General features: G+C 43.0%; 1 protein-coding gene across 2 annotated transcripts; it reads left to right on the forward strand.

Annotated features, from left to right (window-relative positions):
• The first annotated feature begins 2,251 nt into the window (after window positions 1–2,251).
• Window positions 2,252–7,054, forward strand: LOC138789493 (uncharacterized). 2 transcript variants are annotated; one of them, XM_069968165.1, is made up of 7 exons: window positions 2,252–2,322; window positions 3,703–3,781; window positions 4,509–4,529; window positions 4,646–4,705; window positions 4,804–4,980; window positions 5,335–5,489; window positions 6,334–7,054. In XM_069968165.1, exons 2-7 carry the CDS (start codon window positions 3,736–3,738, stop codon window positions 6,760–6,762), a joined length of 888 nt encoding a protein of 295 aa, XP_069824266.1. In that variant the 5' UTR covers window positions 2,252–2,322; window positions 3,703–3,735; the 3' UTR covers window positions 6,763–7,054. The 2 variants fall into 2 exon arrangements, with proteins under 2 accessions (XP_069824266.1, XP_069824267.1); XM_069968166.1 differs by lacking the exon at window positions 2,252–2,322 and adding an exon at window positions 2,323–2,411.
• Window positions 7,055–19,892: the final 12,838 nt, after the last annotated feature.

Raw genomic sequence — 19,892 nt, forward strand, 5'->3', positions numbered from 1 at the left:
ATGATTTCCTTAAAGGTCCCATCTCTCCCATACATGTTACTGCTCAGACCTCCTCCCCTACATAGACTCCTGCTAAGACCCCATCCACATATACTGTAGATGACTGCTCAGGCCTCTTTTCTCTATATACACTTCTTTTCAGGCCCAACCCCCATATGTATACTGGCCTTCAGGACCCACTCTCGCACAAGTTTGCCTATGTGGCCCTCTATAAGCATAGATCCCATGCTGCCACCATTATCTCTGTAGTAGCTAGAGTTCCAGGACCTGATGACATCACCAGGCGTAAATCACAGCATCTAGGGGCTTGTGGCCTGTTCTATGGATATGTATCCTTTTGCTCATGATAAGACAGGAGGTAAGGTGGAATCAGTACGTAGCTAAGTGCGGCCCCTATAGACTTATGTCCCTGTGAAGTCCAGGAGCTGCAGGTTCAGTAGATGAATTGCTAACCTCGTCCTGGCCGTAACTTTAATTCATAAAACCAATCCATATATTGAAGAGGTTTTTAACCCTTGTTAGTGACCAGCATAGAGAGAGAAGCAGATAACAAAGCCTTTTGTTTTATTTCTTTACTCCTCTGACTTCTAACCTGTGTGACACCTATGCTCCTGTCAGTGCTAACGCACAGACCTCCATGTACTAGTGTGTATTGGAGCTGAGAGTTTTAGCAATTTAGTGAACCTTAAAAAGTTAAAGGGGTAGTCCAGCCTGGGGGTATTTTTAGTGGAGTCCCGCCTCGGCCGCTGAATGGCCGAGCTGCCTTGAGACATGACGTCTCATGCCGCAGCTCACACCAGGAAGCAGCCGTGGGACGGGTGTACGGGGTGGCGCGATCCGGGACCCGGCCATAGCTTAAAAATACCCCTGGGCCAGAGTACCCCTTTAAAGGGGTAGTGCGGCATTTAACTTTTATTCACTAAATAACACACATTACAAAGTTATACAACTTTGTAATGTGTGTTATTTAAGTGAATTGCCCCCTTCCCCGTGTTCCTCCCACCCCAGAAGTGTGGTGCATTATAGTTACGTGTTCGCTGTCGACCCCCGCCGCCATCTTGGGTCGATGACCTCATCTTCGGGAGGCTGGCCGGACCGCTCCAGCTGGCCAATCGCGGCTGAGCAACTGATGACGCGGCAGAGTGGGGGCCGGCATGAGGACTATGCTCAGCCAATAGCGGCTGAGCAACTGATGACGCGGCAGAGGGGGGCCGGCATGAGGGACGGCTGGAGCGGTCCAGGCGGCCTCCCGATGATGGCGTCGTCGACCCAAGATGGCGGCCGGGGTTGACAGCGAACACGTAAGTATAATACACCACACTTCCGGGGTTGGGGGAACATGGGGAAGGGGGCTATTCACTTAAATAACACACATTACAAAGTTGTATAATTTTGTAATGTGTGTTATTTAGTGAATAAAAGTTAAACGTCGCACTACCCCTTTAAAAGGGCCTCTGCCCTCCCCCCCCCTTATTTATGGACCCAGTCACAGCTGCCCCATAGCTATGCCAACATAAACACATAAGGCGGGGGGATTTAGCAAGATCGTCATACTCGTGCATCTGGCTTAAATTAGACCCCGCCCCTTATTCTCTGGCTGAATAAACTAAGGGGCGCACGCCTCTCTCTTAGTGAATTCAGCTGTGCACCTGACCCTGTAATATAAATGAGACGTGGGGGGAATGCCCCGCCCCCCCACCCGAGCCCCCCTGCCCGACCATCGGGCGAGTGGGGGATACAGCAGGTGTACGCCAGGGAGAAGGGGAGAATCTGCAAGTTTTATAAATGTCCCCTATAGAGGTTACAGGATATAGCTATGTTCCCACAATGTCTTTTTTAGGTGAAAAAACATATTTTCAATAATGACGGCCATTAATAATGATCATGTTTACCGTCCGTCATTATAAAAAATGGCCGTTTGTTTCTAGAAAAGATGCTGTGGGACATAACTGCTTATAGCCTTTTAATTATGGGAAAACCAGACTTACTAGTAAACTCACTATTGTTTCTGCTTCTCACATGCTCCGCGGCCCTAAACACACTTGAAATCCGTCTACGTCCATGTGCCGACGAGATCTCCTGGGTGACTTCGCACTGAAGTATTTGTTTTGTTTGAATATGGAATTCATTGGATCATCCGCTGAAAATGAGGTGAACAAGAATTAAGCGAATGAATTAATTGCTGATGGTTGTCATGCCAGAGAAATTAACACACCTCTGTAAATTGGAGGAGTTATAATTGACGGATTAATATAAATAGAGACGTCTCCATAGGAGTCACTGGTACACTCGCAGTTTGGACTTACACTGAGGATCTGAAAGGTACTGACTGAGCTTACAATCGTCTTTACTAGTGGATGAAGAAGAAGAAAAAGAAGAGGCCCTTTTGTATTACAATTGCATCTAACCTAGTATGGAACTCTTTGTGGATTGGTCTTAGAGCACTCGCCAAGGCTGGGCACCACTTGTATGATGTTCTCCGGATCATCTACCAGAACTAGTGGCATAGATTAGCTGTTTGTATACGGATCTAAAACCAGACTGCAATATAGGTGGTTGTATCCTGCTACTTATTGTTACTTTATTTCATATTTAGTATGGTGGATATTATGTTTATGTCTACCTTGGTATAGTGCTTGTTTGTCTGTATTATGTCTACCTTGGTATAGTGCTTGTTTGTCTGTATTATGTCTACCTTGGTATAGTGCTTGTTTGTCTGTATTATGTCTCCATTGGTATAGTGCTTGTTTGTCTGTATTATGTCTACCTTGGTATAGTTCTTGTTTGTCTGTATTATGTCTACCTTGGTATAGTGCTTGTTTGTCTGTATTATGTCTACCTCGGTATATTGCTTGTTTGTCGGCATTATGTCTACCTCGGTATATTGCTTGTTTGTCTGCATTATGTCTACCTTGGTATACTGCTTGGCAGAAGGCAGTAAACTTGTATGGTACTTGTTCTGCTTATATTTGGTTCTTTTCTTTGGAACCTTCATAGAATTCATAGAGTAACACTAGTTGGGGGTCTACTATATGAATGTTGCTTTATGGAGACATAGGATATTACAAAGGAAATATTCTTGTTCAAAAAGTTTCAAGAACAGCAATTAGAAAAAGTTTTTATTTACGGTTTACATTAGAATTTTGACATGTTCCATTGTTAAATATATTTATTTGTTTGTTGTCTATGGAATCATCTCGCCATAGCAGAACTTATATATTGTTATGTGTTTTACTCCGATTTGCGTTTTTATGGCTTTTATCGCTAGAAGAAGGTTTCATGGATGGAATGGAAAGTAGGCAAGATTAGCAGAGGAAATATGATCAGAATATTTGTCAGAATTAATTATAAGGATATAAGGCAATTTTAGGATGTGTTTATTACCATTTGGCATAAGCGTCCCGTAAAGACTTTATATGAGGCAGTGCCATATTGTGGTATGTAGAATCTTACACCAAGCTATATACATTGCTGGACTTAAAGTGTGTTTGTGAAGGTGGCCATAAAGGTGATGTTACTTTGGGTAAAAACATTGTAATCCTTAAAATGGCTTCAGCCTTGTAACTGCTTCTGGAAAAAGATATGCCAATGAGTAGGATTGTTTTAGGTGTATATTTGGCCTATAAAGTCCAGTTTTATAAACCAACAATGAAATGTTCTGTATTGTTCTAATATGTGACGCTTATTATCCATCTCATTTAGGAAAGGAAAAGCAAGTGAAACACAGCAGGTACCATGGCAGGAGGAGAAGAACTACCACCGTCAAGCCGGTGTAGATCATGTAAGTATTCCACCATAAAGATGGTTGCTTTCTATGGGCAATAAACCTGGAAATACAGGAGAGAGACTGCTGAATTATTTAATACATAGAGACCTTTTAAAAGTTATAATCAGTTGGGGTCTGGGTGTTCACACCTCCTGTATCGGACTGGGATGTGTGGGGCCCACCAGAGGAAATGATCCTGGAGGCCCACCAGTGAACAACCATTGAGAAACAACATGTCAGTCAGTGTTTGTACAGGTTTTAAAGCTGGGGGCCCACCGGAGGATTCTCCGATCCTCTGTTGGGCCAGTCCGACACTGCACACCTCCACCAATCGGGGTAAGCACTTCCTTCCCTCTATGGTAAATTCCATAGACTTCTATAGAATCTGTTTCCTGTAGCATGGAAAGACATGGAGGGAGCCAGACCCCGATCAGTGGAAACTTTTTTGAAATCATAGTAACCCTTTAATTCTGCCCTGTTTACACTACATATCAGCACGAATGTCATTGCAGCCTTGTAATCTATGTCAGGAATCTTATCAAGCACATCTGCATAGTTATGAAGTGATCCGGTAGTACCGATAATGCTTCACTAGGTTGATTTGCATAATTATTTATTCATTATTTGCATTACAATGAGGCATTTAGATACAGGTTCAGCATAGGTAAATGCAAATGTGGGCTTAGCCAGAAGAATGCAATGCGGACACTGATTTAATAGGATTTTTTTTATAATATTGCAGGTTGCTGCAATCTCAGAATGCGTAAGTATAATCCCCTCTCAACTTTCTAAAGAAACATACATATATATATTTATATATATATATATATATATATATATATATGGGCAACTTTTTAACATGTTCTTTTTGAATTGCAGTCATTCAGCTGGCCTTCTTTGGGATATGGAGTGCGATTAGCGTTGCGTTGATTGTTGTAGGTGAGTAGTTCAAGTCATTCGCATTCTGTTTACTGGTTTTATAGATATTTTGTGCTTTTTTTTTTTCTTTTCTTATGTTTCATTTCTGTTTTATTTAGGTGCAAAATACAGAGATCAGTGTTCGGAAGAACCATATATCCCAGTGTATATGATTGTCGCCGGGGCGTTCAGCTTTGCCTATTGGGTGTTATTACCTTTCGAATGCTGCCTTCCCACCATCAGAAGAATCACCAGCATTCTGGTGGCTATGTTCGTCTTTGCCTGGTTTATTTCAGGTAAGGACTTGACTAGTTCAGGATTGGGTAGCCATGAGGCATGTCGGGGCTTATATACTGGATTCATCTAACATCCAAGACTGTCTTTATTAATGAAACAGGAGTTTTAAATATGATGTACTCCACCCGTATCAGATCTGATCTGTTCCAACAAGATCATGGGTGCTTCATGTTGACTTAGCTTCCAATAATGTCTTGATGCCACATATAATAGGTCACCTACAGAGACCATGCTCTGATGAAACAGAACTGTCATGGCGGCCTACACACTAATAGACATCGGTATAGTTGTAGCGTTGGAGGTTTCCATCATTCAAATTTCGTGCGATTGCTAAACTATCTTTCCCTTTTTAGGCAGCGTCTGGGTCTTCAGAATTTATCACATCACAAACAGATCTTGCCACAACGGCATGTACCTCTTCATCTTCTCCATCCTGATTATTCAGTACATCTTTATTGGACTGGGAGTCATTGCTGCCCTGCTCGCCTGCCTCTGCTGTCAGAATTCTGTAAGTGATTGCTTTGCTCTTATTATTATTATTATTATTATTATTATTATTATTATTTATTCATTACATTATTTGGTTTTAGGATTACAGTATAGTATATATAGTAAGAACATAGTTTTAATTGAGCGAGCATTATATGATGCATTGATTCTGAATAGGATGCTCAATTAAAGGGATTATCCACCTAAGAGTGAAAAAATGGAAAAATGCTAGCTGGTCGTACTCAACAAGTCCCCCTGAGTATTTTGAGCCGTCTCCTGTCTTTCTAGCTGCTGCCATTCCTAAGTTACAAGTTTTTCTAAAAGCTGATCTATATCCAAGATGGCGCCAGCCAGGAAACTACATTTCCCATCATACATTTCCCTAATTGGTCCATTTGCGTACTCGCCCCCTTAGCTTTCTTTGCTGCCCACTGTTGTCATTACTATTGCCCAGTAAACACATATTACAGAAACAGGGACACATGTAAGTCTATGGAAGCAGCTTAATCACTTAAACTAACAGTGAACAGGTGCATGGAGATGATGATGGTTACCAAGTCAATAGACAGCTAACCCAGCCCCCAGAGAGGAGATCACATGTCCTGGGACTACAAAGGGAGGGGGAAGAGGGAGCTGAGTGTAGTCAGAGTGGACCCACGGTAAAGGATTTTAGACATCCAGAGTGGATATGAATGATTAAAAAACAGGGAAAGGGTGCAAGATAGGTTATACATGTATATTAGACATAGGGTGGTATTGGGAAGGGGGATTGTTTAGAATATTGTTTTTGTAACCTAGATAACCCCTTTAACACAAGATCATGCAAAGCTTCTAACATTTCTATTTTCTCTTCCCCCCCACAGTGCGTCGCCAGAATCTGCAAATACTTCGAGGCCCTCTTAGAATGCTGCCCCTGCTTGGAGTTCTTGAGATGCATACAGAACTGCAAATGTTTTGAGTGCTGCAAATGTTTTGAGTGCTGTAAATTACTCCAGTGCTGCAAATGCTGCAGCTGTTGTGAAAGATTGCTAGAGTGCTGCAAATGCCTCCAGTGTAAATGCTGCCAATGTTTAACGAACTGCAGCTGCCTGGACTCCTGTTGCAGCTGCCTAGATAACTGCAATTGCCTAGATTGCTTAAAATGCGGAGACTGTTGCAAGTGTTTGCAGTGCTGCGACTGTTTCAAGTCCCTGTGCTGCTGCTGTAAGAGCATCCAGTGCAGCAGCTGCTTGAACTGCAGCCTATGCGCTTCCTGTTGCAGGTGCTTAGAGTGTTGCGCTGCTAAAGTCTGAGGAACGATGGCACAGATCACCTTAAATTATTGCTCTATCGTTACTGTAACCCTCGGGACACTGAGGGTTTCCACGGCCTTATGATTATAATGTGGATTAGCTAAAGGTTTGTTTTTACAGCCAATGTGACAACTATATAATATTTATTAATAACATTAATGTATTCACTGGTATATTATCTGTGCAGGTACTTAGTCGGGGTGATACCAGCCTCCTGCCCTGTGCACTGGTATCAGTTCATAAGTGGTTTGGGTGGAGTATATACATAATAAATTAAGATGATTCAAAGCGTTTACAATTTGAATTTGAACCTGATTTGAAATTTGGTTGCGACTGTCCGTAAAAAAAAAAAAAAGTCCGAAATGTGAAGTGACAAAGCTGGAACCAGATGGGTAGCAACTTGTATCTAGATCTGTCATACAGAGTGAGTTACAAGTCAAAGGCAATAAAATATTTTATGTCCATTATAATATCCACCTAAACACCTGGTAGAAATTCCAGGGATCCCGACTTCTAACTCACACTGTATTATAATGTATACGTTCTAGGCTTATATTACTGGGTAGTACCCTGCACCAGTGTCGGACTGGGGTATCTGGGGCCCACCAGAGGAAATGATCCTGGGGGCCCACCAATGAAGAACCAGAGAAAAACAACATGTCAGTCAGTGTTTTTGCTCGTGGCCCACCGGAGGATTCTCCGGTCCTCCGGTGGGCCAGGCCGGCACTGCCCTGCACTATTCCTAAATAATATGATCAGTATTTGACACGTGAAGGGGGGGGGGAGGGCGGGGGGCTTTATGAACCTTTGTTGTTAAGCCCTTATTTTGGTTTTGACTCATGTATATATATATATATGTTTGTTTTGTCACTTGTACCTTTGGTAATTGTTCTTTGCCGTTTTCATGTATTTAAATAATAAACACATAAATGAATAAAATGATATGAAGAATTCATAGTTTTTTTTGGCTTTATTTTTTTGCTTATAAAGTGCAGAATAGGGTGTGTTCTAGCTAATGGGGCATGCACAGGTTGTCTGCCATCTTGATTCCCATTCCTCTCTGATATGATTTCCTACTGCTGCCTACATTTCCCATGATGCCTCTGGGTTTGCAGATGGTGAGGGTGGAGTCTCATCACTGCACTTGCTGAGTTACGTCTGAGTGACATAGATCTCCTTGGCCTTTATTTACACTATAGAGTATTGTATCTTATGTGGTGCAAAAGCATCTGTAGTACACCTAGTAGTGTCAGGCTCCATCTCACACTAATCACTCTGCACACACCTGGCTGACACAGTCAGTGGGATTACTTATATAACTGCAGTTGAACAGTCTATGAACACTGATCTCCTTATCTGTACCCATAGAAGGACATAGAGATGAAGGGGAGGGATCTGAGCAGCAAGGGGTGGTCTTGTAATGTCACTTCCTGTGACACGTTGAGTACTGTAATTTCTGGTTGTTAGATTGGTGGTCACATGACCCTGCTCCCGTGATAAAATATATGGATGCAGCAGAGCTGGGAGGATTAAGATGGCCCTACAGCCATATGGGGGATGAGTGCATTTTATGGGCCAAAAACCGAAGGCTTCTTTAGCTGCTCTTTTTCTAAGGTTGATGTATTCTATTGCTCCTCTAATGTCTTACCTGGATTCTTGTGGTAAAGAGACTGTTTACTATGATGCCCACATGTCATTTCATTCTTATGACTAATAGTTAGTAAAACGTGTACTTACTGTCCCCCTATTTGAAACTTTTAGCAAACAGAAGTATAGGCCTAGAATTTAGCCATGTGCATAAAGCATTAACCCCTTAAGGTCAAAGCCAATTTTCGTTTTTGCACTTTTGCTTTTTCCATTTTATGTTTAAAAGTCCATAGCGCTTGCATTTTTTCACCTAGAGACTTATTTGAGTGCTTATTTTTTGCGAAACCAATTTTACTTTGCAGTGACAGGCATTATTTTTCCATAAAATATGCTGCGAAACCGGAAAAAAATCATTTGCGCTGTCAAACAGATTGCAGCCGGGATCGGTGCCGTACAGAGCGGGGTCCCGGCGGGACCCTGCTCTGAACACCCCCCGCAGCACCATGACGTACCAGGTACGTCATGGGTCGCTAAGGGGTTAAAGGAGAAGTATGCCGAAAATTTTTTTGTATTGTATTTCCCCAAAAAAGTTATACAAATCACCAATATACACTTATTACGGGAAATGCTTATAAAGGGCTTTTTTCCCTGCACTTACTACTGCATCAAGGCTTCACTTCCTGGATAACATGATGTCGTCACTTCCTGGATAACATGGTGATGTCATTTCCTGTATAACATGGTGATGTCACTTCCTGTATAACATGGTGATTTCACGACCCGACTCCCAGAGCTGTGCGGGCTGTGGCTACTGGAGAGGATGATGCCATCATCCTCTCCAGCAGCCACAGCCCGCACAGCTTTGGGAGTCGGGTCGTGACATCACCATGTTATCCAGGAAGTGACATCACCATGTTATCCAGGAAGTGAAGCCTTGATGCAGTAGTAAGTGCAGGAAAAAAGCACTTTATGTGTATTTCCCATAATAAATGTATATTGGTGATTTGTATAACTTTTGGGGGGGCAATACAATACTTTAATTAAAAAACTTTTTTTTAAATAAAAATAGAAATCTACCTACTAAGGTCATCTACCTAATGGGAAGAAACTATCTACCTTATGGAGGCATCTAGCCAATGGAGGGAAATTACCTACCTATTGGGGGATTCAAGGGGGAAATTAGTAACGTACTGGGAGCATCTACCTAGTGGGGAGAAATTACTTACTTAATAGAGGTATCTAGCTAATAGAGGGAAATTACCTCGCTATTTGGGGGCATCAACCAAGTGGAGGCAAAATGACCTTACCTACTAGGGGAATTCAAAAGGGAAATTAGTTACCTACAAGGGGCATCTACCTACTGGGGAGAAAATACTTACCTAATAGAGGTATCTAGCTAAAGGAGGGGAAATTATCTACCTAGTGGTTAAAAAATTACATATGTACTGGGGTATCCAAGCGGGGAAATTACTTACCTTTTGGGGACACCTACCTAGTGTAGAGAAAATTACCCTACATACAAGGGGCATCTACTTAATGGGGAGAAATACCTACCTAATGGAGGCATCTAGCTAATGGAGGAAAGATGGTCATCTACCTAATGGGGTGAGATTACCAGTCAGTGATTGGGGTGGGACGCTGCTCCAGTCCTTGATTGGCTGTAGGGCCAGTCCATTAGCCGGAACATGCCTTTTCCCCTGGGTCGTGACATCATCACAACTGGGAGGAAAATGCCTTCAAACTACGTTTAGGGACTTGTTAGGAATTAACGTGTATATGATGGAAATTGTTTCTACTACCTTCATGTTGCTCTATCCAGAGTGGAGCCTCCTGGGAACTGTTGGGAAACTTGTTTATGCCACCATAGCATATCAGTCATCATCTCCTGATAGATTGCACTCCACACCTAGTAAGCCTGTGAACAGATAAGAATTTATGGGTCAGCTACTATTCTAGGGCCATCCACAGGAATATCGAGCACCTGACATGACCTGCTATATAATATATGCAGAAGTTGGGCAGAGGAGCTCTAGTTTTATGTATGGGGCTTAGCAAGGTGATCATTGGCAGTTTTAGCACTTTTAAAGGGGTACTCCGACGGAAAAAAAATTCTTTCAAATCAACTGGTTTCAGAAAGTTCTATAGATTTGTAATTTGGTAAAATGTAAAAATCTCCAGTCTTCCAGTACTTATCAGCTACTGTATGTCCTGCAGGAAGTTGTGTATTATTTCCAGTCTGACAGTGCTCTCTGCTGCCACCTCTGTCCATGTCAGGAGAGATTTTCTATGGGGATTTACTACTGCTCTGGACAGTTCCTGATATGGACAGAGATGGCAGCAGAGAGCACAGTGTCAGACTGGAGAGAATACACCACTTCCTGCAGGACATACAGCAGCTGATCCTGGAAGACTGGAGATTTTTAAGTAGAAGTAAATGACAAAGCTATATAACTTTCTGACACAAGTTGATTTAAAAGGAAAAAAAAAAACATGTCGCTGGAGTACCCCTTTAAAATCCTACTCTTAAATTTATTAAAATTTTTGGACATGGAAGTTATGTAGTGTTCTGCTGTGTGCAACACAACCATTTCCATTAAACTGATAGTAGAATGGAACCCTGGATTTAGTAGGTGTATATATGTCTCTAAGACCCGGGTGTATATGGACTGCCACACCCCACAAGGATTGCCACCATTACGTGGCATCATCGTTGGTTTAATAAATATATGGGTCACCTCCTGATGAGTCCACACTCACCTTATCTCTCTAATTTGGTTAATGACTCCAAGGTCTTATGAAACAAATTCAGCACAGTCTTACAACATACTATCAGACAGAACACCCAAAAGGCCTCACACATACGGGTCCACACATACACATTTCATGACAAAGTGACACTGAATCCTATTGCTGTGAAAAGCTAGTGATCTCACATCATAGACCTTAGGATATGTTACATTTAGAGATTTGTTTAAGGGACTCTGTCAGTAGGGTTATGGTGTCCTATCTCAGGGTAGCATAAACTAGTGACAGAGAAGCTGAACAGAATGATGTATCACTTACATTGTTCTGTGCAGCTTAAATCAGAGATATCCTACTGAATAACATGGACAATAAGTAGACCTCTCCATTATGTGCATGTGCTCAGTAGTCCTGGATATTCATGAGAAGCAGAAAACTCCACTCACCAGCTGCTGATTGGCAGTTATTTATCCATGTTGTGTATAGGCAGTCACCTGTCAATCAGCAGCTAGTGGGCGGGGGAGGGCAAGAATCCTATTCTGTTACCTATGAATGATAATACTATCCTATAATAACAAATAATGACATGGCATTGGCTATTATTTAGTGGTAACAGGTGTTTTACCATTTCTAGCACCATTGGTTGTAAATAATCGAGCCTGTGGGCCCAGTGGAATGTATTATTATAACTATTTATACACTAATTTAGGGGGAGAGTTATCAAACATGGTGTAAAGTGAAACTGGCTCAGTTGCCCCTAGCAACCAATCAGATTCCACCTTTCATTTTCCAAAGAGTCTGTGAGGAGTGAAAGGTGGAATCTGATTGGTTGCTAGGGGAAACTGAGCCAGTTTCACTTTACATCATGTTTGATAAATCTCCCCCTATGTGGGTAGAAAGTTTTGGGATACCTACACATGAATGAGCTATATCGAATATCTGATTCTGATAAAGCCGCGTCATAGATGGAGTTTCTTCCCTTTGGAATGGGCTGGCCCGTGCAGGCGCCATTTTATCTATGTGCAAAACTTAAAGCAAACGTACTGCTGTTACATTTGCTTCAATTCTTCTAGTACTTATCAGTTGCTGTATGTCCTGCAGGACGTGGTGTATTCTTTCCAGTCTGGAGAGCCGTAGAGGTTTTCTATGGGGATTTGCTGTTGCTCTGGACAGTTCCTGACATGGACAGAGATGGCAGCAGAGAGCACTGTGTCAGACTGGAGAAAATACACCACTTCCTGCAGAGCATACAGCAGCTGATAAGTACTGGAAGAATGGAGATTTACAAATAAATTACAAATATCTAGCTGGGGCCATACATACATATATATATATATATATATATATATATATATATATATATATATATATATTATTTTTTTATGAACTTCCCCTTTAAACTGCTAATAGCACAGAAACAGTGTGGAGGATAAAGCACCCTGTGCACTACAGGGAGACATCAGCAGGTTAGATTCTTCTACTGATAGTTTCCCTTTAAGCCCTTTAAGTGAGTGAGTCATGTCCCAACACTGGGTGTGTTCTGCAACCAAAAGAAGGTGGGAGTCCAGACCATTCTCTGGGGGAGAGGGCAATAGGTGTATTGGTAATTGTATTGTGATAGGTGTATTGTAATAGGTGGGAATTAACTATTTGTGGGGCATTACTGGGGGAATTAACTATTTGTGGGGCACTACTGGGGGAATTAACTCTTTGCGGGGCACTACTTGGGGAAATAATGTTTTGTGGGGTATTATTCATCTATAAGGGGAATAAACTAATATATGGAACACTATTGGTGGGGGCTGACAACTATATGGGGCACTTTTGGAGGGCTAACTAGCATATGGGGCACTGTTGGGGGGCTTACTACTATATAGGGCACTATTATGGGATTACCTATTGCGTGGGGGAAATAATGGGGTAACTACTGTGTGGGGCAACTACTTTATGGGGCAGCATTAGGGGGTGCTATTAGGGGAACTAATATCACATGGGCTACAGAAGGGGGCATTATGACTATTTTGGGCACTATGAATGGGGAGCCTGTATATAGGTGAGTAAGGGGAAAAGCAGAGCCCACAATCTCCATTCTAGCTCATCCCATAGGTGGTGGGTGGGGGTTGAGGTCAGAGTTCTGTGCAGTCCCCAGACTCCTCCTCCATGTCTTCATGGACCTCGCTGTGGGCACTGGGACACAGTCATGCTGGAGGAATGGAAGAATTATTCCTACACGTTGGAAGCAGCAATTGTCCAAGATTTGTTTAAGCATTAAGATTTCCTACCACTGGGACTACAGGGCCTAAGTTGACCACAGAAAACACCCCTATAGCATGTCCCCTCCTCCACCGAACTTTACATCTGGTACAATGCAGTCAGGCAGGTAACTTTGTCCTGGCACTCACCAAACCCAGACTCATCCATTAGCTGCCAAACAGAGAAGTATGATCACAGTCACTCCACCGAACATGCTTTTCCTGCTCCAGTGTCGGCAGCTTTACATTACTCAATCCGATGCTTGGTAATGTGAGGCTTGCATACAGCTGCTCAGCCAAGGAGACCAATGTTAATAAGCTTCTGGTCATGTAATAAAAGTTGCTTCATTGTTTTATAGCTTTGTGGGCTGTCAAAACATATGACTTGGGGCTTGTGTCTCTGATCTTTATAGATCCTAGCAATGCCTCAGGGTATCAACTGAGGACATGGGTGGCGCTGTTTCTGGGGGAAAAAAGCAGCTATATTTTTCCCATCTTGGAAAATAACGCCTTTAAATGAGTGCTGAACTACAAGATCAGCCTGCAATTACAGCATGTTGGCCTACACATTTGGGCTCTTACCTGTCTGACCAATCACAGCATAGCACCGACTCCTCTCTGCTATGCTATGACACACACTCATGAGAAAAAGAAATTACACAAATTCTATGGTTTTATGTATAAGGACATAACTAACATAGCAGTTCAGAAGTATAAGTTAAAGGCATGACTTCTAATTTATATTTTTCAAGTGTCCAGGAGGCGGGGCATGGCCAAGATCCATAAAGGGGTACTCTGGCAAAAAAAACCCTCTTTCAAATAAACTAATGTCAGAAAGTTATACAGATTTGTAATTTACGTCCATAACCTCCAGTCTTCTCATACTTATCAGCTGCTGTATGTCCAGCAGGAAGTGGTGTATTCTTTCCAGTCTGACACAGTGCTCTCTGCTGCCACCTCTGTCCATGTCAGGAACTGTTCAGAGCAATAGCAAATCCTCATAGAAAACCTCTCCTGCTCTGGACAGTTTCGGTCACATATAAGTAGTGGCAGCAGAGAGCACTGTGTCAGACTGGAAAGAATACACCACTTCCTGCAGGACATACAGCAGTTGATAAGTACTGGAAGACTGGAGAGGTTTACATAGAAGTGTTTTCCAAATCTGTATGGTTTTCTAAAGCCAGTTGATTTGAAATATTTTTTTTCTATATTCTATAAGAGCCCAGATAAAGAGATCTGTGCACGTTTGCCATTAATACTGCATCATATGCACTGTGTCAGACTGAAAAGAAAACAACACTTCCTGCAGGACATACAGCAGCTGATAAGTATGGGAAGACTTGAGAATTTTAAATAGAAGTAAATTTCAAATCCTTTTAACTTTCTGACACCAGCTGATTTGAAAGAAAAAGATTTTCACCGGAGTACCCCTTTAATGTAGATATATTTATCATACCTGACTCCATAGAATGAATCTGGGAGAGATAAACTTTCATGTGCTCTGAAATAACTAGTGACTGTTTATTTACTAGGAACGACTTTTCTGTGACACGTTTATATTGTACCATATTGAGGCAGATTTCTGGCATCATTAAATCCACAATTATAGTGCTCGGGACGAGATCCGTATTGATGAGGCTCTTGTGTCACATGTTCCCACACATATGGACCTTTTGGGAAATTGCCACTTCTCTGCTTAGGCCCAAACTGGCATCATTCTCAGTCTATGACAGATTCGTCAATAGGTTGCGCACCCTGTTCATGAATCTGGTACACAATGCATTTGGGTAGAGTTTGGCCTACTATTAATACAGTGCTCCGGCACTAATAAAGCCGCCACAATGATTCCTAATGGCTGTGATATATACTGCTGGAAAACATTTAAATTTTTTGGGATATTGTAATCACTTACATTATGCAGTGTCCTACAGCGCTGTTGTCTGGCTGGGCATAAAATGGTTGTTGTCCACTTTCATATTTCATGTATTTCTCTGTACCAGTCTACCTGACAGGCAGAGAATGAGTTACCAGTTACCACACTTCCCCGCCCGTGTCTGTCACGAGCTGGGGGAATGAAAGTAATTTATCCCCGGTATAAAGCTCCTGCAGCAGCCGCGGCCGGTACATGCCGCAGCTGCTGCAGGAGCTTTATACATTGCTCCACGGAATCATATCAGCCCAATTGGGCTGATTGGTTCCCTTTAAAACCTAGTCCCATACCTGAGAAGAAGGCTTAAAGGAGAAGTCCGGCAAAAAAAGTTTATTAAAGTATTGCCACCCAAAAGTTATACAAATCAGCAATACAAATCACCCACTATACAAATCACCCACTTCCTGGATAACATGGTGATGTCACTTTCTGGACAAAATGGTGATGTCACTTCCTGGATAAAATGGGGATGTCACTTCCTGGATAAAATGGGGATGTCGCTGTGTGGGCTGTGGCTGCTGGAGAGGATGATGGCAGATGCTCAGTGTCCCTCCAGTGCCCTGTGTCCCTCAGTGTACCCTGCCATTATCTTCTCTAGCAGCCACAGCCCGCACAGCTCTGGGAGTCGGGTCGTGACATCACCATTTTATCCAGGAAGTGACATCACCATGTTATCCAGGAAGTGACATCACCATTTTTATCCAGGAAGTGACATCACCATGTTATCCAGGAAGTGACATCACCATTTTATCCAGGAAGTGACATCACCATTTTATCCAGGAAGTGAAGTCTTCATGCAGTAGTAAGTGCAGGGAAGAAAAGCTCTTTATAAGCATTTCCCGTAATAAGTGTAAATTTGGGATTTGTATAACTGTATAACTTTTGGGGGGCAAAACAATACTTTAATAAAAAATTTCGCCGGACTTCTCCTTTAAGTTGTTCTTTTCTAACAGACAAAATAATTTTGCCTCATTGCTGAGCTTTTGTTCATGTCTAAGGAGATATTTGCTGCCAGTGCTCCCTAGCATTATTCCGGGACTGTGTAGGCTTCTGGCCAGGCCTATAGACATTCAGCTCCCCCAGTTGACATTTAGAGATTGACCCAAAAGATGAGTGAGAAAGAATAATTGAGGACAATCCACCAGGCAGAGGTGTACTGTACCACCACAGGTGGTTCCCTAAGTCTTTATACCACCCATGTAAAGTAACTTTCTCAGGTGTCACATCAAGGGCTGGTAGCTGCTGATTTCCACAGCAGCCCCTAGGTGTCTCACTCCACCGTTCACAGCTACAAAAGGTTTAGCCTAACTGTGTTTACACTCTGTACACGACACTCTCTCTCACCTTCACTTCCTGTCACACCGCCCTATATAAGATAGGCGTTTCCTGTCAGGAGGGAGTTAGTTCGAGTCAGGAGTTGGAGAGTTAGTTCTAGTTCAAATGAGATTCTAACAGCCAGTATGCCGTGCTGAACCCTAGAGGTGGAGTAACCAGACACTAGGACCAACCCTTGTCTACTCTGAGGATTCTTCAGTCAGGACAGTCACCCCCAAAGGAAAGGAAGAGTGACTGATCCCAAATAGAGCAAAGGTGCACTAAGCCAAAGTAATTTACTGACACTAGTTGGAGTAATCTTCACTTGTCAGCTCCACCCAGAGACAGAGACCTGGGATTCGTACTACCTCACTTGGTGGTCTCCGATCTAGTGTAGAAGGCAGTCAGATGTTCTACTGTTCTAAGCCTACCTCAAGTATACCTGCAAAAGTCTTTTATTATTGTATTGGTGCACTAGCCCCTGTGAGCAGTGTTTTTGTTATATTGTGTATTGCACTAAAGCTTTCTCAAGTAAAGTTAAACCACTGTTTAAGTTGGGACTCACTTGCGTCGGACCTTGCTCCTCAACTTACACCAGTTCTACCAAGGTCCAGTGCCTGTGTTTCCGGGGGTCGATATTACCACTCCTGGCCACTGTGACAAGTTGCCCCTAAAACACCAGAGCCCACCAGCTGCAGATAACACCTGTAACCAGCACCCCGGCCCGTGGCACAGGTAGCAACAGGACGTGGCCCGGAGGAAACGTCCACACCAGTTGCATAGTTGCATAGAGAGTCAATGATTCCTAACACAGCTCTGCCTGAACCAACATCTTATTATCAGAGAAAACTACACCTGTATAAGCCACCTGTCAGCTTGTCTCCTGTCACCTGTCACCTGTCTCCTTTACATATAACAACATAAATAGGATAAGCCTCTGAGTCTTAAAGAGTTAAACACTTAAAGGAAAATGACAGTGAATTTTTTATTAGCCAAATGGAGAGAATGGGTACATGGCAGGAGAAGATAGCTGGGAGCGAGAGTATATATGTGGTTAAGTGGATTGACCATTTGCCGTCAGTTCCGAGGGAGGAACAGATCTCTGTCTAGTATGTGAGAAATAGACTTGTTGCTCCTGGCTGCTTCATTGTGTGTCTGAGAGGCTGCTGGGAGGTGTGAGAGCGAGATGTATAGGTCCCTCCCGCCGGTGTGTGTGACTCATACTATAGCAGTAGCTTGGCACTTGTAAATTCATCCCCAGTGTGATTGTGCCACCATACGTGTGGGCAGGCTTTGTCTAAGGAAATTTTCTGTAGTATGTAAGTTGCTCCTGACGCCTTTTTTTTTCTCTCCCCCCCGACACATGCTGCAATATTTTCTTTGCCATCTGCGCTTGTTTGTGTCTTGCACTGCCTCAGATTATAGAATATAGAGGGATTTTTTTTGCAAGGAAACATGAATTTTTTTTTTTGCAGCAAAACTACAGAGGTTGATGTAAGAGACCAAAAATGTGTGAATGATTATTTCCTCGAAGAGTGAGTCACTGCTGCGTCACCACAGCTCCAGCGCCTTCCCGAGTGGGCCAAAGCTTATTATTATGGAAGCGGATAGACGTTATTGTCTGGGGGCTACAGACAATATAGGCTGAGGGATCTATTGTATATATAAGAGAAAGATAGGATTAGTGCTACAGTATGTACTAACAGGGTAATAACAGTGAATAGGGAAAAAGAACAAAAAACAATGGTTTAGATCATTCATTTTGGGCACAAAAAGCAGTCCCCCTCTGTGCTTCCCCATATAGTATATGGGCCCCCTCTGTGCATCCCCCATATAGGATATGGGCCCCCTCTGAGCATCCCAAATATAGTGTAGGGGCCCTCTCTGTGCATCTCACATATAGAAGATGCCCAAATATGCATCCCAAATATAGTAAATCAGGACCATCTAAATATTGAACCTTTTTCATGGCCCGAGTACTGATCTCCTGATCTTCTGAGGCTATTACATGGCTATTACACTGGGGGTGCTTGGGGGGTTGCACTTGGGGGTTGCACTATAGGTGATGGTCTTGATTCCCCTATGACGACTGATGGAAGTTGGGATGTACAATCACATCGGACACTGAGTATTAACAAAAGGAGGCAGCCGCTCTCTTTCAGTTTAGTAAAGGACATCTCACAGTTTAATTGGAAAAGAGCCACAAATATGGCAGTAAATGATAAGTGCAAAGGGAGAGATGTGAGATAGGAGTCTCTGTCGTCGTTCTTCTCCGTTCTTTGGCAAGGCTAAGTAATTTAGAGAGGTTGCTTCACACCGGTTGGCTCCCAGCAGGATTTCTTACCTCCGGAGGGTCTCCTTAATTCTCTGCAATGCCCAATCCAGCAGGGTGCAGGCAACGGAATTATGGCTGTATTTACTAGGCCCGGCCTGAGATGTGGCTTGGGGCATTAGGAATCCTCTGCGAGAGGGGGTTTTCTGACTGGGAGTGTTTGTGATGTGTTAGGACTGTTCTCAGGATTGTATTGAGGCCCCCATTAGTACAGTACATATTTTCTAATTTTTGTTAAGTGGGATGAAATAGAGGTATTCAATGTACTGGGTAAATAATATGTTAGTTTTGTAGTTACCTAGTTTTTATGTTTTTCCTTTTTTTTTTTTTGCCTCCTATCTGCAATGGTAAATCTGTCAGCCCTCTGCAATCACATTGCATTCACCCGATGTGATGACAGAGGGGTCCCTACCTGACCACTTTGACTCCAGCACGGGGGAAGATTAAATCTACCCTGGGCACAGGCTGTCAACCCAACCTCCTCTTCCTCCACAGCGGGACCTTAGAGCGACAAACTTGCTTGCATCAGTGTGCCTGTGCTGCCTCACTAGCAATAGCGCATGTGCAAGATTCGTACAGCGAAAGGGGACAGAATCCAGCCCTGGGGTGTTACTGAAATGCAAAGAGTCAGGGAGGAAGCACAGAGAGGTAATACTATATGGTATATGGACCCCCTCTGTGCATCTCACATATAGAAGATAACCACCTATGTGCATCTCGCATTTAAAAGCAGTCCCCCTCTGTGCATCCTTCATATAGTAAATGGGACCTCTCTGTGCAAACCCCATATAGTAAATGCCCCCCCCCTTGTGCATCCTGCATACAGTAGATGCCACCTCTGTGCTTCCCCTGTATAGTAAATCTCCCCCTTTGTGCAGTCGGCATATAGTGGATGGGCCCCTGTGCAGCCCCCTATAGTAGATGTCCCCCTGTGCTGCTGCCCCCTATAGTAGATGGCCCCCTGTGCTGCTGC

Source organism: Dendropsophus ebraccatus, chromosome 4 (assembly GCF_027789765.1).
Source record: "Dendropsophus ebraccatus isolate aDenEbr1 chromosome 4, aDenEbr1.pat, whole genome shotgun sequence".
Lineage (NCBI taxonomy): Eukaryota > Metazoa > Chordata > Amphibia > Anura > Hylidae > Dendropsophus > Dendropsophus ebraccatus.

Excerpts from the sequence above, each read along its gene's own strand:
- LOC138789493 (XM_069968165.1), top strand. The coding sequence starts at position 3,736 with ATGGCAGGAGGAGAAGAACTACCACCGTCAAGCCGGTGTAGATCAT. Across the intron at positions 4,981-5,334 it reads CTTTGCCTGGTTTATTTCAG|GCAGCGTCTGGGTCTTCAGA; the intron begins GTAAGGACTTGA and ends TTCCCTTTTTAG. Across the intron at positions 5,490-6,333 it reads GCCTCTGCTGTCAGAATTCT|TGCGTCGCCAGAATCTGCAA; the intron begins GTAAGTGATTGC and ends TCCCCCCCACAG.